The sequence below is a fragment of the Manduca sexta genome, chromosome 11 (genome assembly GCF_014839805.1).
Source record: "Manduca sexta isolate Smith_Timp_Sample1 chromosome 11, JHU_Msex_v1.0, whole genome shotgun sequence".
In the NCBI taxonomy this organism is placed as follows: domain Eukaryota; kingdom Metazoa; phylum Arthropoda; class Insecta; order Lepidoptera; family Sphingidae; genus Manduca; species Manduca sexta.
The window spans coordinates 5,155,337-5,178,614 of record NC_051125.1 but is presented as its reverse complement, the minus strand read 5'-3'; the positions used below and the strand labels follow the sequence as shown (position 1 = coordinate 5,178,614).

Here is a 23,278-nt window from a genome sequence, read left to right as displayed (position 1 = left end):
GCGTAGTATTTGGAGAATACTATGCTTATATACACCGTGCTATACTATTAGGTGTAAAACTAGTCAAAAACCAGTAAAACCTTTTTATTTAGCATAAGAGAGAAGGAAACAATTTTAGGAAATTCAGTCGCCTCTAGCTCCAAGAACCGCCATAACAAGCACATTAGGGTAGTGCCTGCACTACACCAATGTGCAAAATCTTCTATACTTAAAATTTCAATGTACCCCAGTAGTTAAAGTTACTATTATTTTACCACCTTAGAAGTAAGAAGAAGCATTATGAAAAAAATAGTGTTAAATTCGTAAGATTAAAATGTCTAAAAACCCTTATGTAACTGATTGTGATATAAAAATATAAGTATAAAACTCTACTTATACAATAAAAACAAAAATTGGACTTTCATACAATAATTATTCCCTAATTTTTTTTTCAACATACCTTATTCTTTCCCTTTTTATTCTACGTATCCTTTATAAATTCCATACTTAGTTAACTTTTAGAATAAGTTAAGTTGTTGGTCTGTCAGTCATTATAAAAATATATTTCATTGCATATTTGACATTACAAAAAAAAATGACATTACATTCACCGCCATCGATATACTATTAGGGGAGCAAGGATCATCACTAGGGCGACGCCATTTTCGCTTTGAATTTGACTCTTCTCTGTGTCGTTACACGAAAATATTAAGTTTCATAAACAAATAACATTTATTTATCATTTATAAGTCGCCATATATTAATTATTATGAATAATGCAAGGTGTAAAACATAAGTTTTGTGAATTCAACCAAATACCTGTGACAATTTTACATGCGCGGGAAATGTGACTGCGTCTGATATCATTCCTGTGAATTTTATCTCAAATTATTTAAAATTTCTGCATAAATAACTTTTTACAATGATACCTACTAAAACCCGAAGATACAAAGGCTTGAAGTTGCCAAAAAACTTAGAACGTGCATACAAAGAAGGAAAATGTCGTGAGTGTGCTGTTGTGTTAACCCGAATGGACTTTGCCAAGATACTGGGCAAATTTACTAAAGTAAAAATCCAATATGAAGTGCGTAGTACTCCTAAAGTAAGATCTAATGAAATACCTAGATTAAGATGTCACGAAAATGGTTTGGTACACAAGAACAATAATGAACAAAAACCTCCCAAGGATGTCAGCAGCTTGAGGAAATCAAAAACAAGCGACACTTTTACACCGAATTCTATAAACAATGTGTTAAAAGAAAATAATAGGATTAAGACACCTATAATAAAAGATAAAAATTCCAATTATGCAAATAAAGCAACCGTTGAATCCGATTACAAGCAATTTGCCATTGTGTTCACCACCCCTACTGTTAATGATAATAATGAAATTAAAAGTGATATAACCCTGGTGGAATTGCTACCTAATATTGATGATACTATACTGCCCTCTGAAGATTGGTGCATAGATTACTTTCCCAAAAATGATGAGCCAAAGGATGATAAAGTGTATGATCGAATAGCAGCAGAACTAGAGGACTTAATGAACAGTGGAAAACCACTTGTAAAGTCTGATGACAAGGCTGATGATTTTCCTTCAATCATGGACATACTCAATGACAATGGGTCTGGTGTATGTAAGCCCAATGATCAGGTTGGGCCTATTGACTTCAAACCGGACTTGGAGTCTAATGATGTGGAGGCTATGCTACTTGGCAAGTCAAATGAGGAAACAAAATCAACAGAGCCAACTCCTATGGATGTTGACAATCATGACATGAGTAGTTTGATTCCTGATGTTGATCAATTTAATGTTATTCAACCTGTCGTTCCAACTAGTCCCAATTTAACAGAGCCTGTGAATAATGAAGTCATTGAAAATCCTCACAGTCCATCAATACTTGATGAGGCCCTTCAGAAAGGCATTGAAGAACATCTCCCACCAAGTAACCTCAATGAGGTTACTCAACCGGAAGAAAACAAAGAAAAGAATGAAACTGTGAAAACAGATGATGACATACCACAAACCTGCATAAACCCTATTGCGAATCCAGAACTAGATTCTAGTAAAGAAATGGAAACAAATCAAAACCAATTTACTAAAGATAAATGTGTTAAAAATAGTACATTAGCTTCTAAAGCTGCTATTATAGCACAAGTAGTGTTTAAAAAGACAATAGATGGTAAATGCCAAAAATCAGTTACATTTATGAAAAATTTAAAATACACTGTGGAAATACACGGGAAATCTATTGAGTTCCTCGGAGCTCCTAAATCTATTTCAAGTTTGAAAGATTTACAAATTCTATTACAAATAGTAAATGAAAGTGAACTGAAAAGTTTCAATGTATTGCAATAAGCAAATTAAAGACATCTCAGTTTTATTATTAATGTGACAAAGGTATAAACAATTTTCATTTTTAATATTGTAAAATTATATAGTGCCTCTAAAAACTGTATAGGTATCCAATACCTTGTGTAATATAATAATAGTTAATTCCCTATGATGCAAGTGCCGGAACCAGAGAAGTTTCACAGTACCATATAAGTCTATAATATTGGGAAAAATAATGTTATACTATCAAATGTTAATTAATGACTGATGTAATTTATTAGAGGTACAGAAATACATATGTATTTTACATAAAATGAAAATATTATTGAAATTAGTGGTATAAATCATTATTTTTAATGTTACTTAATATTTAAATTTATTTTAGTTTTAGTTAATTATATGAACTTCATATTTTTCTTTGAGGCAATATTTTTCTTATTTATGAATATTCTGAGAACTGCACTAGAAAATTAAATTCTTTTGCTTGATAACATGGGTACACTAACAAAATTCCATAGCGAACTAGATTTGTGCAGTTATTCCCAATCTATCAATTTAATTTTCTAAATGTTATTTCATATTTTACAAAATGTGCCCAAACTACAAAGAACTCCTGAAGAGAATGAAACCAATAAGAGTTCTTGAGTGTTTTAACCATTTGATAGTGTTATATTGTCTATTTTGAAGTAAATTGCTTATTACATAGAGGTAATTTAATTCAATTACTATTAATCGCCCTAATACTAAAATATATAAAGCCTTACCTACCAAAATTTAATGTATTTAAAAATGGCGCTTTCTTGAGGTGTATTATGTCACAGATAAAAAAAAAACTATAGCTACCTACTTTCCTGGTAACTAAATATGGTGCAACAGTAATGGGTATTACATCTCAAAGAATAGGTAATGAATTCACCTAATATTCTACTAAAATATGATTAAAGATTCACTGATTTTGTTTATCATACATCAGAAAAAATATTAGGATAGGTCAAGAAAAAAAAATATAAGAAAACTTAGAGGGAGCCTAGATGTATGATGAATCAATTCGAACTTTTTTTATTTAACTTGTCTGCTCTTATAATTGTGATGCATTTCTAATATTTGCAAATGGAGCCTAAATAAAACACACATACACACACAATGAAACATCTTGTGTTACTTAAATATTAGTTATACTAAGAAGTAAGAATTCTTTAAAATCAAAACAAGTCCTATGTTGGGTTGCATGAATTTTGCTACAGTTAAGTAAACCTACCTGATATACAAATAGCATTCTAAATTGAAAAAAAAAACGTAATTTAATATTTTGTGATTTTTTAAAGCTATTAAGGTAATTTAAGCAGTGTACCTACCATTACTAATAATAATGAACAAAATATTAAACCTTTTAAGTATCTATATTTAATTTTGCCAATTCGTGTCAGTACGAGTATAATGTAGTTGTCCAAAAGATCATAAAATATAAAATGTGTAAAACGCAACTTCTGGCAACATTTATAAATGTCTGTCACTGTTCAATGAACAATCTTGGACCACTAATCTAAAAACACCTTTATTAAAAAGTTTATTAAACTTTTTACTCTAGTTCGACCTATTCTTTATAGGGGAAGCTGGGGAAACTTGACACAGTAAAAACACAACTTCATCAAGGCACAAAAAAATATGTTTCCTCTTCAGAGATTAATGTTATAGGTACAAATGTTTTTTTTTTTCGTTATAGTTAATAATCATGTTCCCTAATAAAATATTCATATTTTCTATATCTACCTGCATTTCCATTAGCTACATTTTATTTTTATTCAATGACATTGACAGGTCCATCATAAGATAAGAATGTACTTTTTTTTTCACATTTTTTTCTTCCCCTAATAAGGTAATAATTAATATCAACTCAAAACATATTGCACGACTGTAAAGACCATCAGTGCGCGGCGTTAATAAAGTCGAATAAAATATTTTATTTCCTCCTCGTACATTTTTGATATTGATAATGCGGATGATTTTACGTATCACTACCAACAAGTAGACGCAAAGAGAATTTTTAATAAGTATAGGGGAGACACCATACAACATTTTAAAATTACATTCCGTTCCACGAAAAAAATTCTTTATCAAATATAGGAAACAAAACAAAAGTGTGTAATTGATTTGGTTAGCGTCTTGTTAACTTTTTATTGCGGTGAGTACGAATTGCAAAAATTATAATTTGTAAAGAGAATTTTATCACAGTTTTTAGTATTTGTTTCTCTCGTTGTTTTGAAAACTATAGCTTTCATAGTTACGGGGCAGACCAAGATGTTGGTGCTCTGAAAAGTAAAAGTTACATGAACTACCTTCATTTTACAATTATATACTTAACATTTTAAATTTTATAAAAAAATACTGTTCGGTCGGATTCAGGCAGAAAGAACTCGCAGTATTTTGACGACGACCAACAACTCAGTATGTCCCGTGACCATGAAAGCTAAAAGTATCCGAAAGGTTGCGTCGGGAGAGAATTAAAAATGAAAGCCCGCAATTCAATCTGAATCTTTTTTCTATCGTATATTCGCGTAAACATAAGATTTCATATGAGTGCAATATGATTTCATGATTTTTAATACTCCATGAGTAAAACCACGGGATCCGTTAGGGCTTTTCTGTATTCACGTATTTTTTTTATAATTATTAGTTTTAGGATTGTGTGTGACGTCTTACAAGACCCATTCTCTTGAAATGTCAAATAAAACACAACCCAAACGTCCATGTCATTTGATTATGATTGGTTGATAGATCGACAGGTCATTCGTGTGTTGGTCCCTCAACCAATCACAATCAGACGAAACAGCTGTTCGTGAGGTAGTGGTTGTTATGCCACATTATAGGGGGATGGGAATATTTTAAAAGGTTCATTAGAGGTGTGCAACTCTGAAAACACTTCGTTCTGATGTTACCTGGAAGCGGGCGGGACCCACCAACCCAACGCACCTTGCTACGTCTTGACGTTATCTATAATATATGGATTTCCTTTCTCTTAGATTCACGAAGTAAATTCTGAAGATCTTAGTAACAAATGTAACAGTGTTTATCACGATTTTATTTGATTTAAGATTTGAAACAATTTAGTTTTGTTTGGGCATTAATATTTACATAAGAATAGAATTCTATTTTTTTTTTATTTTTTTTTTTTTGCTAATATTTATATATCACTATTCCAGAACCCATGGGCTCCTATATACTACAAGACTAAATCCTAAATATTTTTTGTAAATATGCTTACGTTGTATGTTTTGTAGTATGTACTATCGAAGCCAAAATTTATATTGACTCAGCAAAGCAAGCGACTTTACAAATAGTAATTGTATTATAGGAGAGTCGCCCATTTTCTTTGTAATGTGTTAATTTGAAATGTTAATTTTGACATCAGGTAGCATAATAAATATGCCGCCTCAACGCTGGGATATTTTTTTATAGTTACTATTGAATGCTTCACCCTGCATGATTTTTCAGTTTATTATTTCGGTATCGAGTAAGTACCTACAGATTTATTTGTTCTGTAATATTAAGGTCTAGAATAGAATCTTCTTTACACAAATTATAATGTAATTTTATTCCGATTTCAAGATATCATAGTGTGATGGAAATTGATGTATCTTGACTATATAATATGAATAAAACTATGACAAAATCAAAACGGTGACTTTTATTTAAATTTTTTGGTATTCGTATTCCTTTGTAAAAGCTTTAAAGTTGGTAGGGTAACTTGTTTGTGTACCTATTTTGGTTACTGAGATAGTAGCCACTTCGCAGGCTGCTCCGATTATTTGATGCATCGGGTAGTCCTTATGAGTAACCAAGAAAGTTGCCAAGGCTCCAACAAAAGCATCACCTGCGCCCTATAATTTGTACAAATATTAAATTCCAGTTTGTGTTTCTTAAAACTACGTACCTACTTATCACACATATATGTTTGTTATTGCAAACAATACCGTTGTGTCTACAGGCTTCACATTTTTGCAAGGCACATGTATAGGTTGTTGGTCTCTTTTCGATAAATAGACTGCTCCCTGTTGTCCCAGTGTTATGACAACACTTTCACATCCAATATCAACAAGTTTCTTTAATGCTATTGCGGCATTCCTGTTGGTATTAATAATTAATATTTTTTACAATAAATACATAAAGGTAGGTCTTAGAATCATAATGATTTTTCTCATCATGATCTTTTTGAAAAAGTGCTTACGTTACATTGACTTCTAAATTCGTTAATATAGATGCTTCTGTTTCGTTCACACATAATATTGTGCAGAACGGAAATATTTCTTCAATACCTGTGCGAGCTGGTGCAGCATTTAATATTTTTATCTGCAAAAAAAACCTATTACAAATATATTGCCACGTTGACTACGACGCATAAATAACAAATTATCCACCCACGTTCGACGTGCCACATATCCGTGTTCGGCACTTGTGTAGCACCGAACACAATGGTCACGCTGCGCTGTACCAGAAGAACGGCACACGCTACTCGTGTTAAAATGACTAACTGTGAGTAGCCTGCGGCCAACCCAACAAGTGCGTATTAAATAAACGCGCCAATTACCCAAAGCGTAGGGCATGTGTTTTAACGCACTGCTATAACATGTTTAACGTATCCCCTCGCATGCTAAAAGGATTTTTTTTAAAACTCACGTGGCGAGATTTGCTGTACTAACATTGTATGCATAAAAACACGCCATGTGCGTAAGCCGCTGTAAATATCATTATTTTACTTACACCATTATTTAGTTTAAATGCTTCTAAGGTAGTTAAGAAGGGTGTTTCCAACTGTCCAATAAGTACATCCGCTTGTTTTATTACTTCTTTAGATTGTTCAATATCTGATGTGCTAAGGTTATTATTCGCCCCTGGCACTATAATAATTTGATTTTCTCCATTGTCGGCAACCGATATTTGAGCAATACCAGTAGTTACGTTAGGTGTAATATTTGTATGAGAAACATCTACTCCCAGCTCTTTCAAATATTGTTTATATTGTTGACCCCATTGATCATCGCCCACCTAAAATAATTATGATATAATGTGTTTTCTGAGTATATAAGGAGGTACATAATGAAGAAGATGAATGAAATACAAACTCTGCATATCATATATGCGTTTCCTCCTAATTTGGCCGCAGCAACACATTGGTTGGCTCCTTTTCCACCGTAACTGGTAATAAATTTATATCCGTGCAAAGTTTCGCCAGGTTTCGCGAGTCTTGGCGCATATCTGAAAAATACTTATTATGGGTAGGTACTTATTTTATGTAGTTTTGTTTATCCATATAACTACAGAAAAATCACAGAAGGCCTAATAAGAGAAATTCTGATCTAAAAAATAGCATCTATGGTATCCATCCGTAGTCGCATACAACTTTCGAAGCAACATACTTTATCCATAAAAAATAATATAGCTAATTGAATGCTTAGAAAGTTGATTCTACCTAAACACGTATATTTCAATAGTCAGTGAGGCGATTGTTGCTTGCCTACGTGTGCGATAATCGCCTCGCTGTTGCAAATATTTACACGAGGAAACTTTTTTTAATTGATTCTAAATATATTATCGACTTGATTGTACCTACGCGGAGCAGCGCTCGTACCTAACTTCACAGCCGCCAAGAAGATAGAATCGATGTACTTACCTATACAACTTTTTATAAATTACTTACTCAAATTTTAAAAGGACCACGAAATTGTAAGGACCGGAATTAAATTTCCCCAGTTTCCTCTAATCCCTTTAAAAAATTATAATTACAGGTTATCGTATATAGGTACTTAATAAAAAAAATGCACTTACGCTGTAAAATCAACACTACATGAACCAATCACAACTATTTTGGACGAAGTACTTTTAGCCAATTGCGACTGCATTGCAGAATTTGTTTTGAGACACGGTAGCTAGGTAATATGTATGCAATAAATAGGGAACTATTGCACAGAAATTGCCTGGAGACAATTCCTGATTATGGATGGTACTGGCGTCTCAATGATATCTTTACAGCTTGTGAGTTGTGACGTAAATTGATAACACTAATTGATACGAGAAATATTTTTTATCAACCAAAACAAAACGTATTATATAGGTTTAAGGTTAACGGAGTTGACAACGGGATAGTAAGATACTATTTAACGCGAGAGTAAAAGAGATGGCAACAGATTATAAAATATCCCCACTTTCACCAAACTACAAGAAAACCGAACCAGGGTTATAATTATGGCGATAGACGTTATACATACCTTTGTATTTGATGTGTGGGTTTATTCATTATTTGATTTAATTTTACTATGTACTGTACATTTTTGGCAAAAACTTGTCATCTAATGGGTAACAGTACATAAAGCAATAAATTAGGAACTTACAATAAATCAAACATAAATAGCACAATATATTTAAAATGTGTTAATTATTTAGAAATCTTTACAATGACACTGGCTGAGAAATCTCAATTAGCTGCCTCCTCTGGCACCAATATAATCTTTGTAGGTCACTACAGCAAGTCTCAAAAGGCTATTTTAAGATAATTGTGAAACGTTAGGTTCCTCATAAAAAAATCTAGCATTTTAAGTAGGAACTAGATATTTTACTTTACAACATAATTTAATCCAAAGACTTACTTTAAGGAATGTTAGTACAATGTAGGCCATTAATTAACATTTAAAACATTTTTTTGAAGAAAATAAGTAATTTTTTTTTTTTATTGTATATCAATTTATTTTCTACACTAGGATATTATGTTACATGTACTAAGTTTAACTTAAATATAAAATGAATTATTGTGTCTTAATATCTTCAATAATTTCACTCTTTGGAGCTTCACTATTAACTTGAGTGGGTTCTTCATTTTTAGCCATATTTTGAGCTATTTCTGCATATTTACTTTGTCTATAATCATGTTTAGCTGCTTCAAGCAGTACATTTTGGATCCATAATCTATTGTTAGGTTGTTTTGTAAACAAGTCTGGGTAGGGGTTCCCTCTTAACTCTAGTACAGCTTTTTCTAAATTGCGTGAATATTGTGGCTTAGGTGCTTTATACATTTTTGTGAATGATACATTTGAATTTTCAAATCTGGGAACAAGAACTTTGAAAAGCTTGTGTACTAGTTCCTTTTCAAGTAGCCAAAAGTCTGCCATTTTCATAGTTGGTGTGTGGCAGTCTCCATGTCTTATAGCTTCCGATATAAGCTGAAACAAATAATTTTGATTAATGTTTTCATTTATGACCTTAATTTAGTATTCTTTTCAATGTTATAAGTTTTATTTATTAAGATAAATAAATATACAAAGAAAACATATTATAGTAGAAAGATTAGTTATAGAAAAAGAATTGAAATACAGATTTTAAAAATCCAATAAATAAAATAAATGTGTTCGGTCAATTGGAGCACTACAAAATATTTAAAGTTGATATATTTATCCATACTCTTTCGGCATATTGACGAGCTTCGTCCCCTCTGTTATAATTGACTTCAATCCTCTCAAATTTTATTAATCCGGTAACTGTTTTACGCAACTTATCAATCCTTCCTTCAGGACCTTTTGGATTTCGAAGATTTCGATGTTCCGCTTTTACTTTAATACGTAGTTTTGAAACTAACTTCGATACATCAGCCTGATTCATATTGAAAATACTCTCTCTTATAAATCTTTGATTAAATATTATTAAAAACCAAAATACTGAATTGAGGTTATGTAGTTCAGTATGACATTAGAGATTTTTTTCTATTTTTTTTTATAATTCGTCTTTAGAGGACAGGCCATCTTACGACCATACTGCCTAGTCTTACGTATGATTTTTTTCTATTATATGCAGAGACCAATAAACTAGAATTATGTGCCTACAAGCAATGTGTTGCTGTGCTACGCCAAGACGTTAGAGTTTAGGCATAATGTAACAAATGCCAAGTTGATCTTTTTTTTATTATAATTTAACTTTTGTAATGTTTGCACTTCAGGAAACAAACCATTTTTAACAATATGAATTCAGGTAGCGCCAGGTTTGAACGCAGTGGCAGCTGCGCATTAAGTGCAGGAAAGGGATGTAGAGGTGTACAATTCATTTCTTATTTTTTTTCAACGCGTTTAACCCATATACCCCTGAATATCTATCTAGACGTATTATTAAACTTTCGCTATTTTCACAAAAAAATTAACCCCCAACAATATTGTCGTTGGCGTAGGACAGCGATCCAGTGCTTGTAGTCATAGTAAAGGAAGAAAAAAAAAAAATGTCTGCAGTCTGTTGATTGTTGACACTTTACTGTCAAAGCTTCACTGTTTTTAAATTTGTTTGATCCGGTTAGATCAATAAATGGGAGTATACTTTATCTAAACCTCATAAATAATATATAGACTTCAATATCCATAACTGTATTTCATTACCAGTAAACTGTCTTAATAACTAATGATCTAGAGGTCATGGCTTCAAAAAAAAAACATCTTCACGATGAAAGTGTTTACGATCTTATTTCGGAGCTGTGCAGCAAAACAGCTTCAAAGTACTGCATACAAAGTAGGATATCACAAAACAGATTGGTTTCTAAGATGAGAACTCATTCCTATGAGATCATTTTAAAAAAGACGTCCAAAGATTTGCCTGCATGTAAAGGAGAACCCATCATAGATTTATTATCACATTACTTCGTACTGCAACAAAATGCCAAGAATGTTGCCGAATATAAGAGATCTGTGGAGCTTAAGAAGGCAATAAGCACAATAAGAAATGCAAATTTCGGTGAGGATAAAGAAAGTGTGTATAGAGTTTTGAGATTTCTTGTAGGAATGAGGAATGCAGTACACGAAGATCTTTCCGCGGAAATGTTTCAGGTTAGTTTATTTACATTGCCTATAGAGTATGCACTACCTGTATTAACTATGTATGAAGTTAGTATAGGTATATTATATTGGTTCGAAATTTATTGACAAGCCTTTGTCTTGAATAAGAAGGTGTGGCTTTAACTAGCGCAGACTTTTGACAGAAGCATTTATTATTACCATAGTAATATAGATTTTAATTTATCAATACTTCTGCTTCAAATTTGAGGGTAATCATATAATATACATATATTTGTAAAGCACTTATTATAGTTTGAAGAATCTTGTGTATATGAATTAGTGCCAATTGTTTTATATATATATAACTTTCTTGTGATGTGTTGTGTAGAATTATACATTTATTATTTCATCAAAATCACCAGTGTGTATGCAATTTTTTACTATTATAACCTTGTATTATCTTTTTAGAGACCTTTTACATTTGGCTTATTGGATGAAATGCTACCAAAGCTGAAACCAGAAGTGTTTGGGTCACCACAGCCATACTCATATTTCCCTTCACATGTTTTTGAGTTACCATATTCTATAAAACGACAAGGACCTTCATTATATAAGCAGAAGTCACAAGTCTATACAGAATACACTGTGGAGAGTTTTGATTCAAGATCTTGTGAGTATTATTTCACTTTTCTTGTATTTTTTATTTTATTCTATTTTTTATTTATTTAAGGACCTCCAACAAAGGATACACGGCTTATAATAAATACAATGTCGTAATATTGGTATAATTAACAATGTGACGTGCCTCTTCAATTACAGGAGACCACAGCATGCAAATTTATATATTAGTACAATTTAATTTTCTTGTATTAAATAAATTTAATGAATAGTTTCTATGAAAACATAATTTTATGGTTCTGTACCTTAAAAGAATCCTTTATAGAATTACAATGTTGTCCACATATTTGTTTGCCTGCAAGACCCTTTATATTGTTTGTGAAATTCAAATAATATTTCGCATCTACAGTATTTGTCACCTGTGAAACAATTTAACTTTTAACATAACACAATAAACAAATATTACTGTTTATCTTGCATATTTGGCAATTTCAAAATGGAATCAAAACCTATGGGGTACTTGTCATTGACATAGTTTTATAAAATTTTCCAAAAAGCAATGTCTTGAAGAACATGTAAAGAAAAAAATCTAAAAACTGTAAATATTTATTTATATATCTTTAGTACAACTTAGTACAGAACCCTTGCTGAGTCCAACTCGCACTCATTTATTTGACTAAGTGGAATTTAATTTAATTAAATAAATTATTTTTACAATTTAGAACATTGTTCCATATTTTCAATCATTTTATTATTGAATAATATTTATATATTGAATAACTTTAACTTTATTTTTGCTTGTTTCCAGTTTTGCCAGAAGCTACACAGGCATCCTATCAGACTGGCGGTTCAGTTGAAGTGAAGACATTCCTAAGTCCAATGTCCTTAGCATCTCTCACTTCTACACATCTTTCGCCATACTCTGAGAGCACAATATTCAATTGTCCAAGATTGACAGCACCTAGAGACTTGCAGTTACCTACATCAACAAACATGAATGTTAATGTGAAGGTAAAATAATATGTTTATCTGTAAATAATAAACACCTCATATTTTTTTATAGTAGTTTTGATTGTCAATATCCTTTTTTAAAACAAAATTTTGTGGAAATTTTGCTAGGATGAAATCCTTTAATCTATTCCACACCTCTTTGATATGTGTGCCATACTTGAATCCACACAGTGGTTTATGAGTTTATGTCTCCCAAACATTGATTATGGAAAGTGGATAAAGTCTATAAAAAATAAACTTGTTTTACAGGTGTCATATGCCAGCGCAGATGCTCAGTCAGACATACAAGAAGTGTTCAGAGCTAACACAGAAGAAGAATCAATAGACATTTGGGAACTGGCAACACAAATTGATAAGAATGTGCCTGACAATATATGGGAGATAGTTTGTAAGTTATAGTTATTATTGCAATACATAATTGTCTTGCCAAAAAAATCTGCAATCTGCTAATTAATAAGTCATTGTAAACCATTAATTTCATGTATAAAGTATACACCAATAGAAATACTGCTTGGTAAGATATATCATTATGGTATTCCAATGAACTTTTAATTGTATTTATGTTGTATGATACATTTGAGTTAGTTTTTATATATTATTAATTGTTTTTCACAGGTAAAATGCCACCAATTAACGAAAGGCAGCTTATAGCAACGTCGCCCAGAGAAATGGCATTATGGCGACGCACTTACACTGATATGCTTTCCGAACTGAATATTGTATCAGAGAAACAGTTCATCAGACATATTATGTATTTGATAAGTATGTGAAACATTAACTTTTGTTAAACTATTATTAATTATAATTCAGTTATTAATAACTAACCACACAAAATGATTGTACAAGTTCATGAATTTTATTCCAGTTGGAGTAGAAACAAGTTCATTCCCGTTCAGTGAAGACTCGAACTGTTTTTACATGAAAGATAATTTAGTGCTTGAAGGCATATCAAAAGAACGTCTCAGAGGCTATATCACAGATTTATTACTTGTTGGAACATATTATCGACGACTTTTTAAATTTGCATTTAATCAAACACTAGAAGATCATTTTCATAGTAATGGACTTGTGTATGAGGTAAGAATTTATTATAAATAATATCTTGTTTAATGTTGCCTGATATTAGTTGTTTTTGTTATCTTAAGTAAAGCATTAAAGCTTTGGTCAAACAGAAAAAGGATAGTTTTACAGTGTACAGTGGTCATATACTAGTTAATATACGGTATTTCAGATAGAGTCGAGCGCCAGTGTTGCACTGCCGTCTTGTTCCATCCGCCGTTTGACCAAACCATAGCAGCGACAGTTTTTTGTTGTTCTGTTTTTTTCAACTCGTGTATATGATTGTAAGTTATAATATAATAGTTCATGCGAAATGAAAAAAATAATTAAATATTGCGTAAAAGTCGGTGACCCGGTTACACTTCTACCTACTCCTTCAGGGACAAAGACGTGAAGTGTGTATTTTGTTTTTTTTTACGCAGGCTGCCCGGGAAGTTATAAGACGCTATTTATTAGAATTCCGTTTGCTGGCAACGGAAATATATGAAGAATGCTGCAAGAGTGGTTCTGAAGACATTAATTGTATGCCGACGTTGCTGCAAATATTGTATCACATGGAACCTCTCAAATATGAGATAGAAACAATTGTGTCTATTTATAAAATGATTGATACAGGTAATTCTCGTTTAGTATGTACTTAATAAATTTTGATATAATTCAATAATTTCATAATTATTTGATGTAGAAATTATGTTCAAAGCGAGAGATATAATTTCACGATTAGAAATGAAACTTAAAAATGTAAGTTCTTCCACAAATTATGCCTAACGAAGTTTGCTCGGAAGTGCGTGATATTAAGACGAAGATTATGATGACAGTAATATTTACCCAATTATTGCCCCAATATTCCCATACAGATACAATTAGTCATTCGAATATTCTATTTGTAAACATTGATATATTGATTGCAGTGGTAATTAGAATCTTGTTACAATAATAAAAATAATTTTCAGATACAAAATCAACCTTACCTCATGGTGCAGAACTGATGTCCTATTTATTTAATGAAATATCACTAGTTACACATGAGAGGACCGCTGTCACGATGTTTAATTCTTTATTCTCCATCTGCAAGGTTTATTTTAAGTAAGTCATGTCAATATTTACAATAAAGAAAAATGATTAGAAATGAGTGAATGAATGAATGAATCCCTTCTAGCCGAATTTCGGTCAATCTCAACGGCAATCACCCAGCTACCTACAAGTGTGCACAATACACAGCTGCACTCTCCGTACCTTCACTATCATATTCCGGTGACACGATAATACGACGTGACCGGAGAGAGATCAGGCGCAGGACCAACGGCTTTACGTGCTTTCTGAGACACGGGGGTATTACACCGCCAACTTCCTGACTGATCTGCGACTCAGTAATTTTTAAATGGAAAAACTCGGTCACAGTTATTTTTGGTTCGATCCGACACAAATTAAAAAAATATACATATTTACAAGCCTATCCTTATATTGGACGCAAAATTTTACCTGCAAAAAATATTTAACAATAATTTACAATAGATTGCCAGAATAAGGTACCTAAGGCCTATAATCTCATCAGCTTTTACATCAAGTTTGGTGAAATTGCAAATCATATTTTATTTACAGATTCATAGAACGATTCATATTCGAAGGTGAATTAGACGACAGGTACAATGAGTTTTTTATAAGAAAAGATTCGCAATATGTGAACTGTCGATCTAAGAAGTACTGGGACAAAGGATTCCACATTAGTCAAAGTTTAGCCGTGCCAGACTTCCTAAGGCCAATGGCAAAGTTCATACTTCTCTGTGGGAAATCTTTGAGATTGTTAAAACTCTGTAATCCAAGCGTAAGTATTATTCATACGAAAATAGATGCTATATAAAAATATATCAGGCGTTTATCCCCGAAGGGGTAGGCATTAGTGCCAAAATCAATTTTCATCTGATTATTTAGAATTTTTTTTCAGGATCCCCTAGTACTGCTTATTTCATCCGACCACCCATCTGTCACGTGTTGTACGAGTTTCGAAGAGTTGGAGAGGCAGCAGCAAGTACTCGACGTGTATAGGACAAGGTGTTTGTTTGTCACCGGAGAATTGGTTACATTCGATCAGATACTCCTAAAGAGGGAGGCAGAGAGAAAAGCCTTTACTGAAATGGCCTCATTGAAACAGGCTGAAACACTGGAGAAAATTGTTGGTAAGCTAAAAGTATTATGTATTAAACATAATTAACGTGTTTTCTTCAAACATTTTAAAATAGATAAAAATCATAAAATACACATTAAACTTTAATTATTAAAAAAATATATTTCGCCTTACTTTTTCAGCGGAAAGAAAGAGATTGGCGCAGTTGATAATAGCTGAAAAGCAGCATTCGTTAAGGGTCCTAGAGGCGGCGATGGCCGAGGCAAAAGCAGCCAAAATGAAAGCAAAACAACGGGAGAGAAAAATATGCGAACTGGAAAAAGCTGCTGACAAGGCCGCAGAAGAAGTGGATTCTAAACTCAGAGATAGTGAAAGGTAGGACCAATTGGATGCTCACTATATTTATCTGTTAAATTACGTAAAACGTATGTTATTAATATTTATTCTTTATATTTTTCTTATTTATGCCTCATCTTATAGGAACAAAATCATGGAATATTATTCAAGACTAAATATGGAAGTCGAGAAAAGCAAAATGCACACAGAATGGAAAATAAAACGATTACAATTAGATCAAAGTAGAATACAATTGCTATCAACAGAAGAAAGGAACTTAAAACGTGAAAAATTGGAACTAGAGCATCAGAAGAACGAGGAAATGATGGCAATGTCCGTTCAAAGTATAGAAATGAAATCATTAGATGATCAAGATTCTAAAGCAGATACTGTGGAAGATGTAGAGATAGATAAAATGACAGAATCAACTTCGTCTGCCATAACAATGGCAGAGCCGGATGAACCACAAACAACTGAATGTGAACAGAACAAAAATAAAATGCAATCATCGAGTGACGTTTTCAGTGCTATTTGCAATGTGGCTAAAAGTTTCTTTGGTGTTTCCAAAAGCAGCGAGGATAAAAATTGCGACAACAAAAAGCAACTTGATTCTCAAGGTAATATTGTAACCAGTGAAGTAAATTCTAATAACCAAGCAACATCGAGTGAAGTCATAGGCAGTCATGTTTATGATGATATTTTGCAATACCAAAGAATGAAACAAGAGGCACAAGTAAACAAACAAAAGGTTATGGCTCACGAATTTGGACAACTTGACAAAGAAAACAATCAAGTTAAGGATCCACCACTCATAAATATAGCGTCTGTTGACGAAGAAAACAATGTACGAGAGGCATGGTTGCCGTTCGTGGAAGCTAAACGGAATAAAATGAAAGTTCTTGGCGCTGAATTTGGACTTAAGCCTGAAGAGAGACCAATAGTAGTAGAACCTCGAACAGACGCGCAAAAAGAGGCGTTGATAAACAAGCAAAAAGTTTTAGGAGTGGAATACAATCTTCCTGCAGAAATTGTACCCAAGAAGGAACCAGCAAACGTAGCACAAGAAGAAGCGTTGCGTAATAGAAAGAAAGTGTTAGCTTCTGATTACGAAGACAGTTTGTCGAGCCCCAAGCGTGAAATTGCCAAGAGGTCTGGTCTAACATTAAATCTGAAGCCATATGGACAAGTACAAGATGCCAATAGTCTAGGAACCACACCCAATACCGGCACAATTACGCCAGGAGAATTGTTTCCAAGGGTAAATTATTTTTCTTTGCCTTTTCTACTCTGTATTACTATTTAATTTGATTGTATTTAAATATTAATTATATTTTCACTTTTTATAGCTGGACTTGGAAACTCCGACAACAGCGGATGTTCCAATGGAAGGTCCAATGACAAGCGATATTTTTACACCAAAGAGCGAAGGCAGCAAAGATTTAGAGTCCAAAACGAAAGCCGATAAAGAGTTCCTAACTGCAGATGGGTTTAATTTCCCCATTATGGTAGATGACGAAGCGGCAGATCCCGAAGCAATAAGCGACATCCAGACAGGAGATTCTGCTGACGGTTCTCCATCAAAAAGCATTGATATGCACATAAAAGACTTTAAGAGTAGAAATTCATTTTTCAACATACTCGATGGTTCCTACAGTTTGGATGACTTCGATCCTTTCGGTGTAAAAGAATTGAGAAATTATTCCAGTGATCACTTTAATAGTAAAATGAATTTAGATAACTCACCGTCTTCGTACACACATCCCGCAATTATTATGGAGGAAGTAAAGAAAAAGCCATACGCGAATATATTTGCGTCACATTTTGGTGTCGAAAATGAAGATGAGAAGACTAAACATTGCGATAATATTGCGACGTTAACCGCCTGTTTACAAAGATCGGTTATGCTGCCGCTCACATATCAGTTGGAAGTTGTGAATAATTCAATTTTAACATATTTCCTAGTGAACTTAGATATGTACGAACATTTACGGAGTTTGAAGGATTATTTCTTTTTGATGGACGGCGAATTTTCTAGAAGCATTTGCCACAATCTTTTCGCCAAGTTGTCTAAGACCTTGAATCCACAAGAGTTGTTGAATTTTGCCACTTTACACAACATACTTGATAAGGCACTCGGATCTTCGATATCTCGTAAGTATTTGTTCAATATACGCAGCTTAGTTGTATTGTGTATTCCTTATTTTGTTGTACAAGCACTACTTAGAGAATATTTGTTTCCCGGGTTCATCGTAATTTAGAATTATGGACATATACCAATGTACTTAGTATACTAAAAAAGCCACAACATCCGCTGGTTTCAGGGAAAAAAATTGTAACTAATCAATATGGCGGCTTCGATTTACGTAAACATCTGTTTCTAGGGTAAAAATTTATACTCTATAGTATTAAGAGTTAATGTAGATTTTTACTAGTGTAGGACCTTTCACAATCGGATCTGTTGTTCCGAAAATTACCTCGTACATCGAAACTCAAAAGATAGGAAACACTCCTATTTTTCTGAGATATTTATTATTTTTGCTTTGAACTACGACACGAGCTTGCCATTTGCCTGATGGTAAGTGTTACGACCGCTCATAAACAGTAGAAACACAATCCAACACTTTGAATTACAAAGTATTGTTTGGTATTCCACTGCGCTCGCCCTCCCATTAGATGTAGATAAATGTATAATATAACTTTTTTTTCAGATGTTCACAAATTTTCTGAAAACCTATCATTTACAATAACAGACTCTCCGCTAAGTTTTCAACATAGCTCCCCAGACGTTCTACAATGCTTGTCGTTAACGTATTCTGTAAGCTGGCCGCTGAACATTATACTGTCGCAAGAAGCGCTGGTGCGTTATGCTAAGGTGTTTCAGTTTTTAGTCAAGATGAGACGAACTTTTTGGGTTTTGGGTGAAGACTTCGAGGTAAATATTTGGTGTTATATAATTGTGGCCTTCATTCGCACTACCTTAAGTTTGCAATTTGCATCAATAACTCTCTTTTAGCAAACCAAAGTAATCCAGGTAGACTTGGTAGTCTATCATTTATGGGTCCATTAAGGTGATTAAAATTATTTCATTGGATAATATCATTTGGAATTTGCATGTGAAAATTAGCTGCATTGCAATTAGCAGTTTGCGAATTCTAATATTTATTTCTCTTTCCAGAGTCTCAAACTATCAGCAAAATTGTCAAATCAGCACTCACGTAAACTCCTGAGGTCTCCGCAATACATTTCAATACAAATATATCGGCACATCATGGCGTCCATGATTCGGGCACTCGACAATTACATAGTAACAACGTGTATTCTATCATCGTGGACGGAGTTCGAGAATGATCTAAAGAAAGCTAGAACTCTTGATGACTTGTATGAATGTCATGTGGTGTATATAAAGAAAGTATTGTTTCGATGCTTGCTGAATAATCGATCGACGCCAGTGATGAAACTATTGAACGATATGTTCACGGTCATTTTGAAGTTCAGCCGTGTTTTGAAAGCTGGGTGAGTGATTATAGTATTAAATATTGTGAGAATAACATATTTGTAGGGGTAACGAGCGCAGTGAAATACCACGCAGTGTTTTGTTAATTCAAAGTTAAGAAAAATACTACTGTTTATGGGTGGTTGTGTAGGTTATTACTTGTGAAGAAAGAATGCAAAGAAATGATTGCTTTAAAGTTCATAATATTATTTTTAACGTTGTCTTTTTTTTATTGCTTTGAATGACGAGACGAGCTTGCCGTTCACCTAAACAGTAGAAACACCACCCAACATCTTGAATTACAAAGTATTGTTTGGTATTCCACTGCGCTTGCACTCCTGAGACATGAGATGTTAAGTCTTATTATGTCCAGTAGTTACACTGGCTACAATGTCCTTCAAACTGGAACACAACAGTGACTACACACCGCTGTTTGGCGGCAGAAATAAATATAATAATGTCTATTTCTTTATAAGTAATTTGAAGTGAAAATTGTCGATATTAATTAAGTAACTAACACGTTTTGTATAATTTCAGCGAATGGCAACCAAAAGAACCGAATGGCCATTTCACGCATTCAAACTTCGCTCAACTGGACGAATTGTTCCATTTGTTTGCGAAGCTCGCGAAATACTTACACAAAGTGATCACAAAGTTAATGGAGTGCGGATACCAGAGACATCTAGCGGAATTACTTACTATGGTGAACTTCAACGGTTATTATGACGTGGACAAGTGTAAAGAGGAGAATACAAGTGTGCAGTCAACTTGATTAGGTATTTGATTGATTGGAGAAATCAAATACAGATTATAAAGTCATTTAGATGTACATAAAAATCTATCACATAGATTTTTGTTTATTTTAACTAATAATTTCGAATGAGGAAGGTTCGGGTTGTCTACGTATCGATTTTTTATTTTATCCGATTACTGCTTCATCTATAAATGTAACGACAAAGACTTGTTTTAATCTAAACATTTATGGGCCTAATGTTTTAACATCACAAAGTTTTCAAAAATTTAATATAAAGATTTGAGTTATGTTATTCAATGTATTGATAGCAGTTAATTTTACATTCAACACTGAGCCCTGTAGCGTGTACAAAAAGTCATATATTTGCATATCAATGTACATTGATACCTGTGATATCTATACATGTCATACATCATTCTTGTGTATAAAATTATAATCGAACTAATTACATAAACATATTTGCAACATCCCTTGTTTTACCAATGAACACATTGTTATGTTTTAATCAAACAAAAAATAACGCTTTTGTCTCGAAATGATTTTTTAAATCGTAGTCTTGAAGAAGGCAAATCTATACATTTCAACGATAATTTTAAAATTAGGATCGTAGTAATAATAGTGTCAATTAAATATCAATGTTTTTCTCTGTCTAAATATTCAATACTTAATTGTAATCCGTTTTGAAATACAAGAAGCTGACTGCTAATCTAATAACAACGAAAAGGCACTTAAAGAAGAAGAAAAATATATGATGAATCTGAAATGATATCGCTGATCGAAAGCTAGCAAGAATCGACAGAAGTTTTCAAATCGACCTGGTAAGCGGGTGTTGATTTAATTTGAATCCATTCATAAAATTCGCCCCCAGTCGAGAGGTCGATAGTTTTTGAGTATCAGTATTTCATACCTAAAATTTTATGTAATAGAATTTCGATGTAATGGAATTAAAACTTAGTATCGATGTTTGAGGTTAATAAATCAAACCCTCACTGTTAACTAATCGATAAAACATCGGATTCTATATTCATCTATAAATTATTGATATGTGAGTATGTAAAAATAAATGTATTTGCTTTTTATAATTCGAGACAAATAGGTTCACAACCTATTTGTCTCGAATTTCGAATTTGTAGGAAAGATTAATGTTAATGTTACTTTTCGTTGGTTGTTTCTTGTTTAGATGGTTAGTACCAGTTTATTCGGTTATTAAGAGAAACCGTTGTTTTTGCAGAATGCACAATTTTATTAAAAAATATTTTATAGAAATTAATAATTATATGCCATTTAGAGCTCCTTTAGAAGTTGCTGGGGCAAAATTGTTGCATAAACATGGATTAGTACAGTCAGACACAAAACTAGCTAAATGAAAAAACGTAATCGTTTTATTTTTTCTTTATTTAAAATAAACTAAAGCCTTTGAAGTTTATATCAGTGAAGAAAATACGATTGTTGATAAGGACAAACGTTTGAAGTCAATTTGAAATTTTGAATTTGTTCAGCTATTTTTGTTGCTGACTATACGTATTTCACTTTACAGGGATAACATCCAAGGCTGCACTACAAAAGTATAATAGACAATTAGGGTAATGACGGCTTTGTAATATTTCCATATTCTTTAACGTCAGATAATAAAATTCTATGCTCGGTTCAATGTAGCGACAGTTTTGAATAATATACCTAATGTGCCAAATTCCCCAATTTTGTTATAATATGCAAGCCGTTTTCAATTGTTACGAATCTCAGTAATTGATTGATATTGTTTCGAGTTTTCTTAATCAATTTTCGAAAACTATGAAGACTGAGTGTATTATTTCCTTTATATTAAAAAAAAAATAAAATAGAATCATGTTATAAATTTACTAGTGTTGTAGGTATGTGCCTGATGGCCTATTGTAAAAATCTCACCTAACCACAGTAGGTAATCTTTGATAATTGTTCGCAGATTATTAGGCAGGTGCAAATGGATTAAAATTTATGTAACAAATTGTCCTAGCTTTCAAAATATACACATTGTAACTTCGTTTTATTAATGATGTGGAAAATGAAAATGTAAATTTACATGTTTTCGGACTAAAAATTTTCAAAGAAATTAATTAATTATAAAGGCCATAAAGTAATTACGCAATAAGTAGTTACTTTTAAGTATCCATTTGTCCTTGGCCAACTCTAATACTGTAATTATACTCATTAGAGATAACAATATTAATTGTGCCCACCTGTTAATCATGTGATAGTATGCCTTTATTTTATTTTTATTATTTATATTAGTTATATCGCCTTAGTATAATCACAAACGTCTACACATAAGTCGATACGACAACTCTGTTAAATCTTCGTTAACTAATAAGATGGCTCGTTTTATATTAATTTTATTGTGCTTGTAATAAAATGCTTTTTAACAATATTTTGTTTTATTCCAATATAAAACTGTTTGCATTTGAAATGTCAGATTTTTTAACAAAGGAACTTCTTCAGTAGAGGCCGCCCATACTTCTTCTCATAGTAAGATAAATGTAAAAGTTTGTGAAGATGTTTTGGATGTCTGTTAAATGTGAGTAAACTAATAAGTTGCTGAATGGATTTACTTAGATGAAATTTGGCGTATTGATAGACCAAGACATATGCGCTACTTTATATCTGCTAACAAAGTGCGGGTGCACAGTAGGAGTTTATAGGGAAAAATAACCTCAGGCGCGCGATAATTTATGCAAAGGGTAGCTGCCCATACAAACTTGCAATGACTGAAATACATGTGTGCGTTGTTCAC

The 23,278-nt window shown here is 32.6% G+C and overlaps 4 protein-coding genes across 5 annotated transcripts; 2 read left to right on the top strand and 2 right to left on the bottom strand.

Annotated features, from left to right (window-relative positions):
* The first annotated feature begins 612 nt into the window (after positions 1 to 612).
* On the top strand, positions 613 to 3,463 carry LOC115442627. The gene has a single exon (XM_030167725.2). The coding sequence runs from the start codon at positions 902 to 904 to the stop codon at positions 2,336 to 2,338; it is 1,437 nt and encodes a 478-aa protein (XP_030023585.1). The 5' UTR covers positions 613 to 901; the 3' UTR covers positions 2,339 to 3,463.
* A 2,517-nt stretch (positions 3,464 to 5,980) lies between these two features.
* LOC115442609 (ribokinase) lies at positions 5,981 to 8,425 on the bottom strand. Its single transcript, XM_030167703.2, has 6 exons — positions 8,138 to 8,425; positions 7,435 to 7,567; positions 7,073 to 7,357; positions 6,540 to 6,661; positions 6,286 to 6,436; positions 5,981 to 6,192 (listed from the first exon to the last, which is right to left on the bottom strand). The coding sequence occupies exons 1-6, from the start codon at positions 8,209 to 8,211 to the stop codon at positions 6,004 to 6,006; spliced, it is 954 nt and encodes a 317-aa protein (XP_030023563.2). The 5' UTR covers positions 8,212 to 8,425; the 3' UTR covers positions 5,981 to 6,003.
* A 578-nt stretch (positions 8,426 to 9,003) lies between these two features.
* On the bottom strand, positions 9,004 to 10,116 carry LOC115442619 (39S ribosomal protein L17, mitochondrial). Its single transcript, XM_030167713.2, has 2 exons — positions 9,764 to 10,116; positions 9,004 to 9,525 (listed from the first exon to the last, which is right to left on the bottom strand). The coding sequence occupies exons 1-2, from the start codon at positions 9,959 to 9,961 to the stop codon at positions 9,112 to 9,114; spliced, it is 612 nt and encodes a 203-aa protein (XP_030023573.1). The 5' UTR covers positions 9,962 to 10,116; the 3' UTR covers positions 9,004 to 9,111.
* Positions 10,117 to 10,563: 447 nt separating this feature from the next.
* On the top strand, positions 10,564 to 22,913 carry LOC115442605 (gamma-tubulin complex component 6). Of its 2 annotated transcripts, none has more exons than XM_030167689.2 (16): positions 10,564 to 11,166; positions 11,584 to 11,785; positions 12,542 to 12,744; positions 12,994 to 13,132; positions 13,360 to 13,506; positions 13,610 to 13,821; positions 14,226 to 14,418; positions 14,757 to 14,889; positions 15,406 to 15,628; positions 15,749 to 15,980; positions 16,111 to 16,303; positions 16,409 to 17,522; positions 17,611 to 18,415; positions 18,973 to 19,196; positions 19,440 to 19,777; positions 20,295 to 22,913. In XM_030167689.2, exons 1-16 carry the CDS (start codon positions 10,759 to 10,761, stop codon positions 20,527 to 20,529), a joined length of 5,001 nt encoding a protein of 1,666 aa, XP_030023549.2. In that variant the 5' UTR covers positions 10,564 to 10,758; the 3' UTR covers positions 20,530 to 22,913. The 2 variants fall into 2 exon arrangements, with proteins under 2 accessions (XP_030023549.2, XP_037293499.1); XM_037437602.1 differs by lacking the exon at positions 10,564 to 11,166 and adding an exon at positions 11,262 to 11,384 and having other exon boundaries at positions 20,295 to 20,529.
* The last annotated feature ends 365 nt before the right edge of the window (positions 22,914 to 23,278 follow it).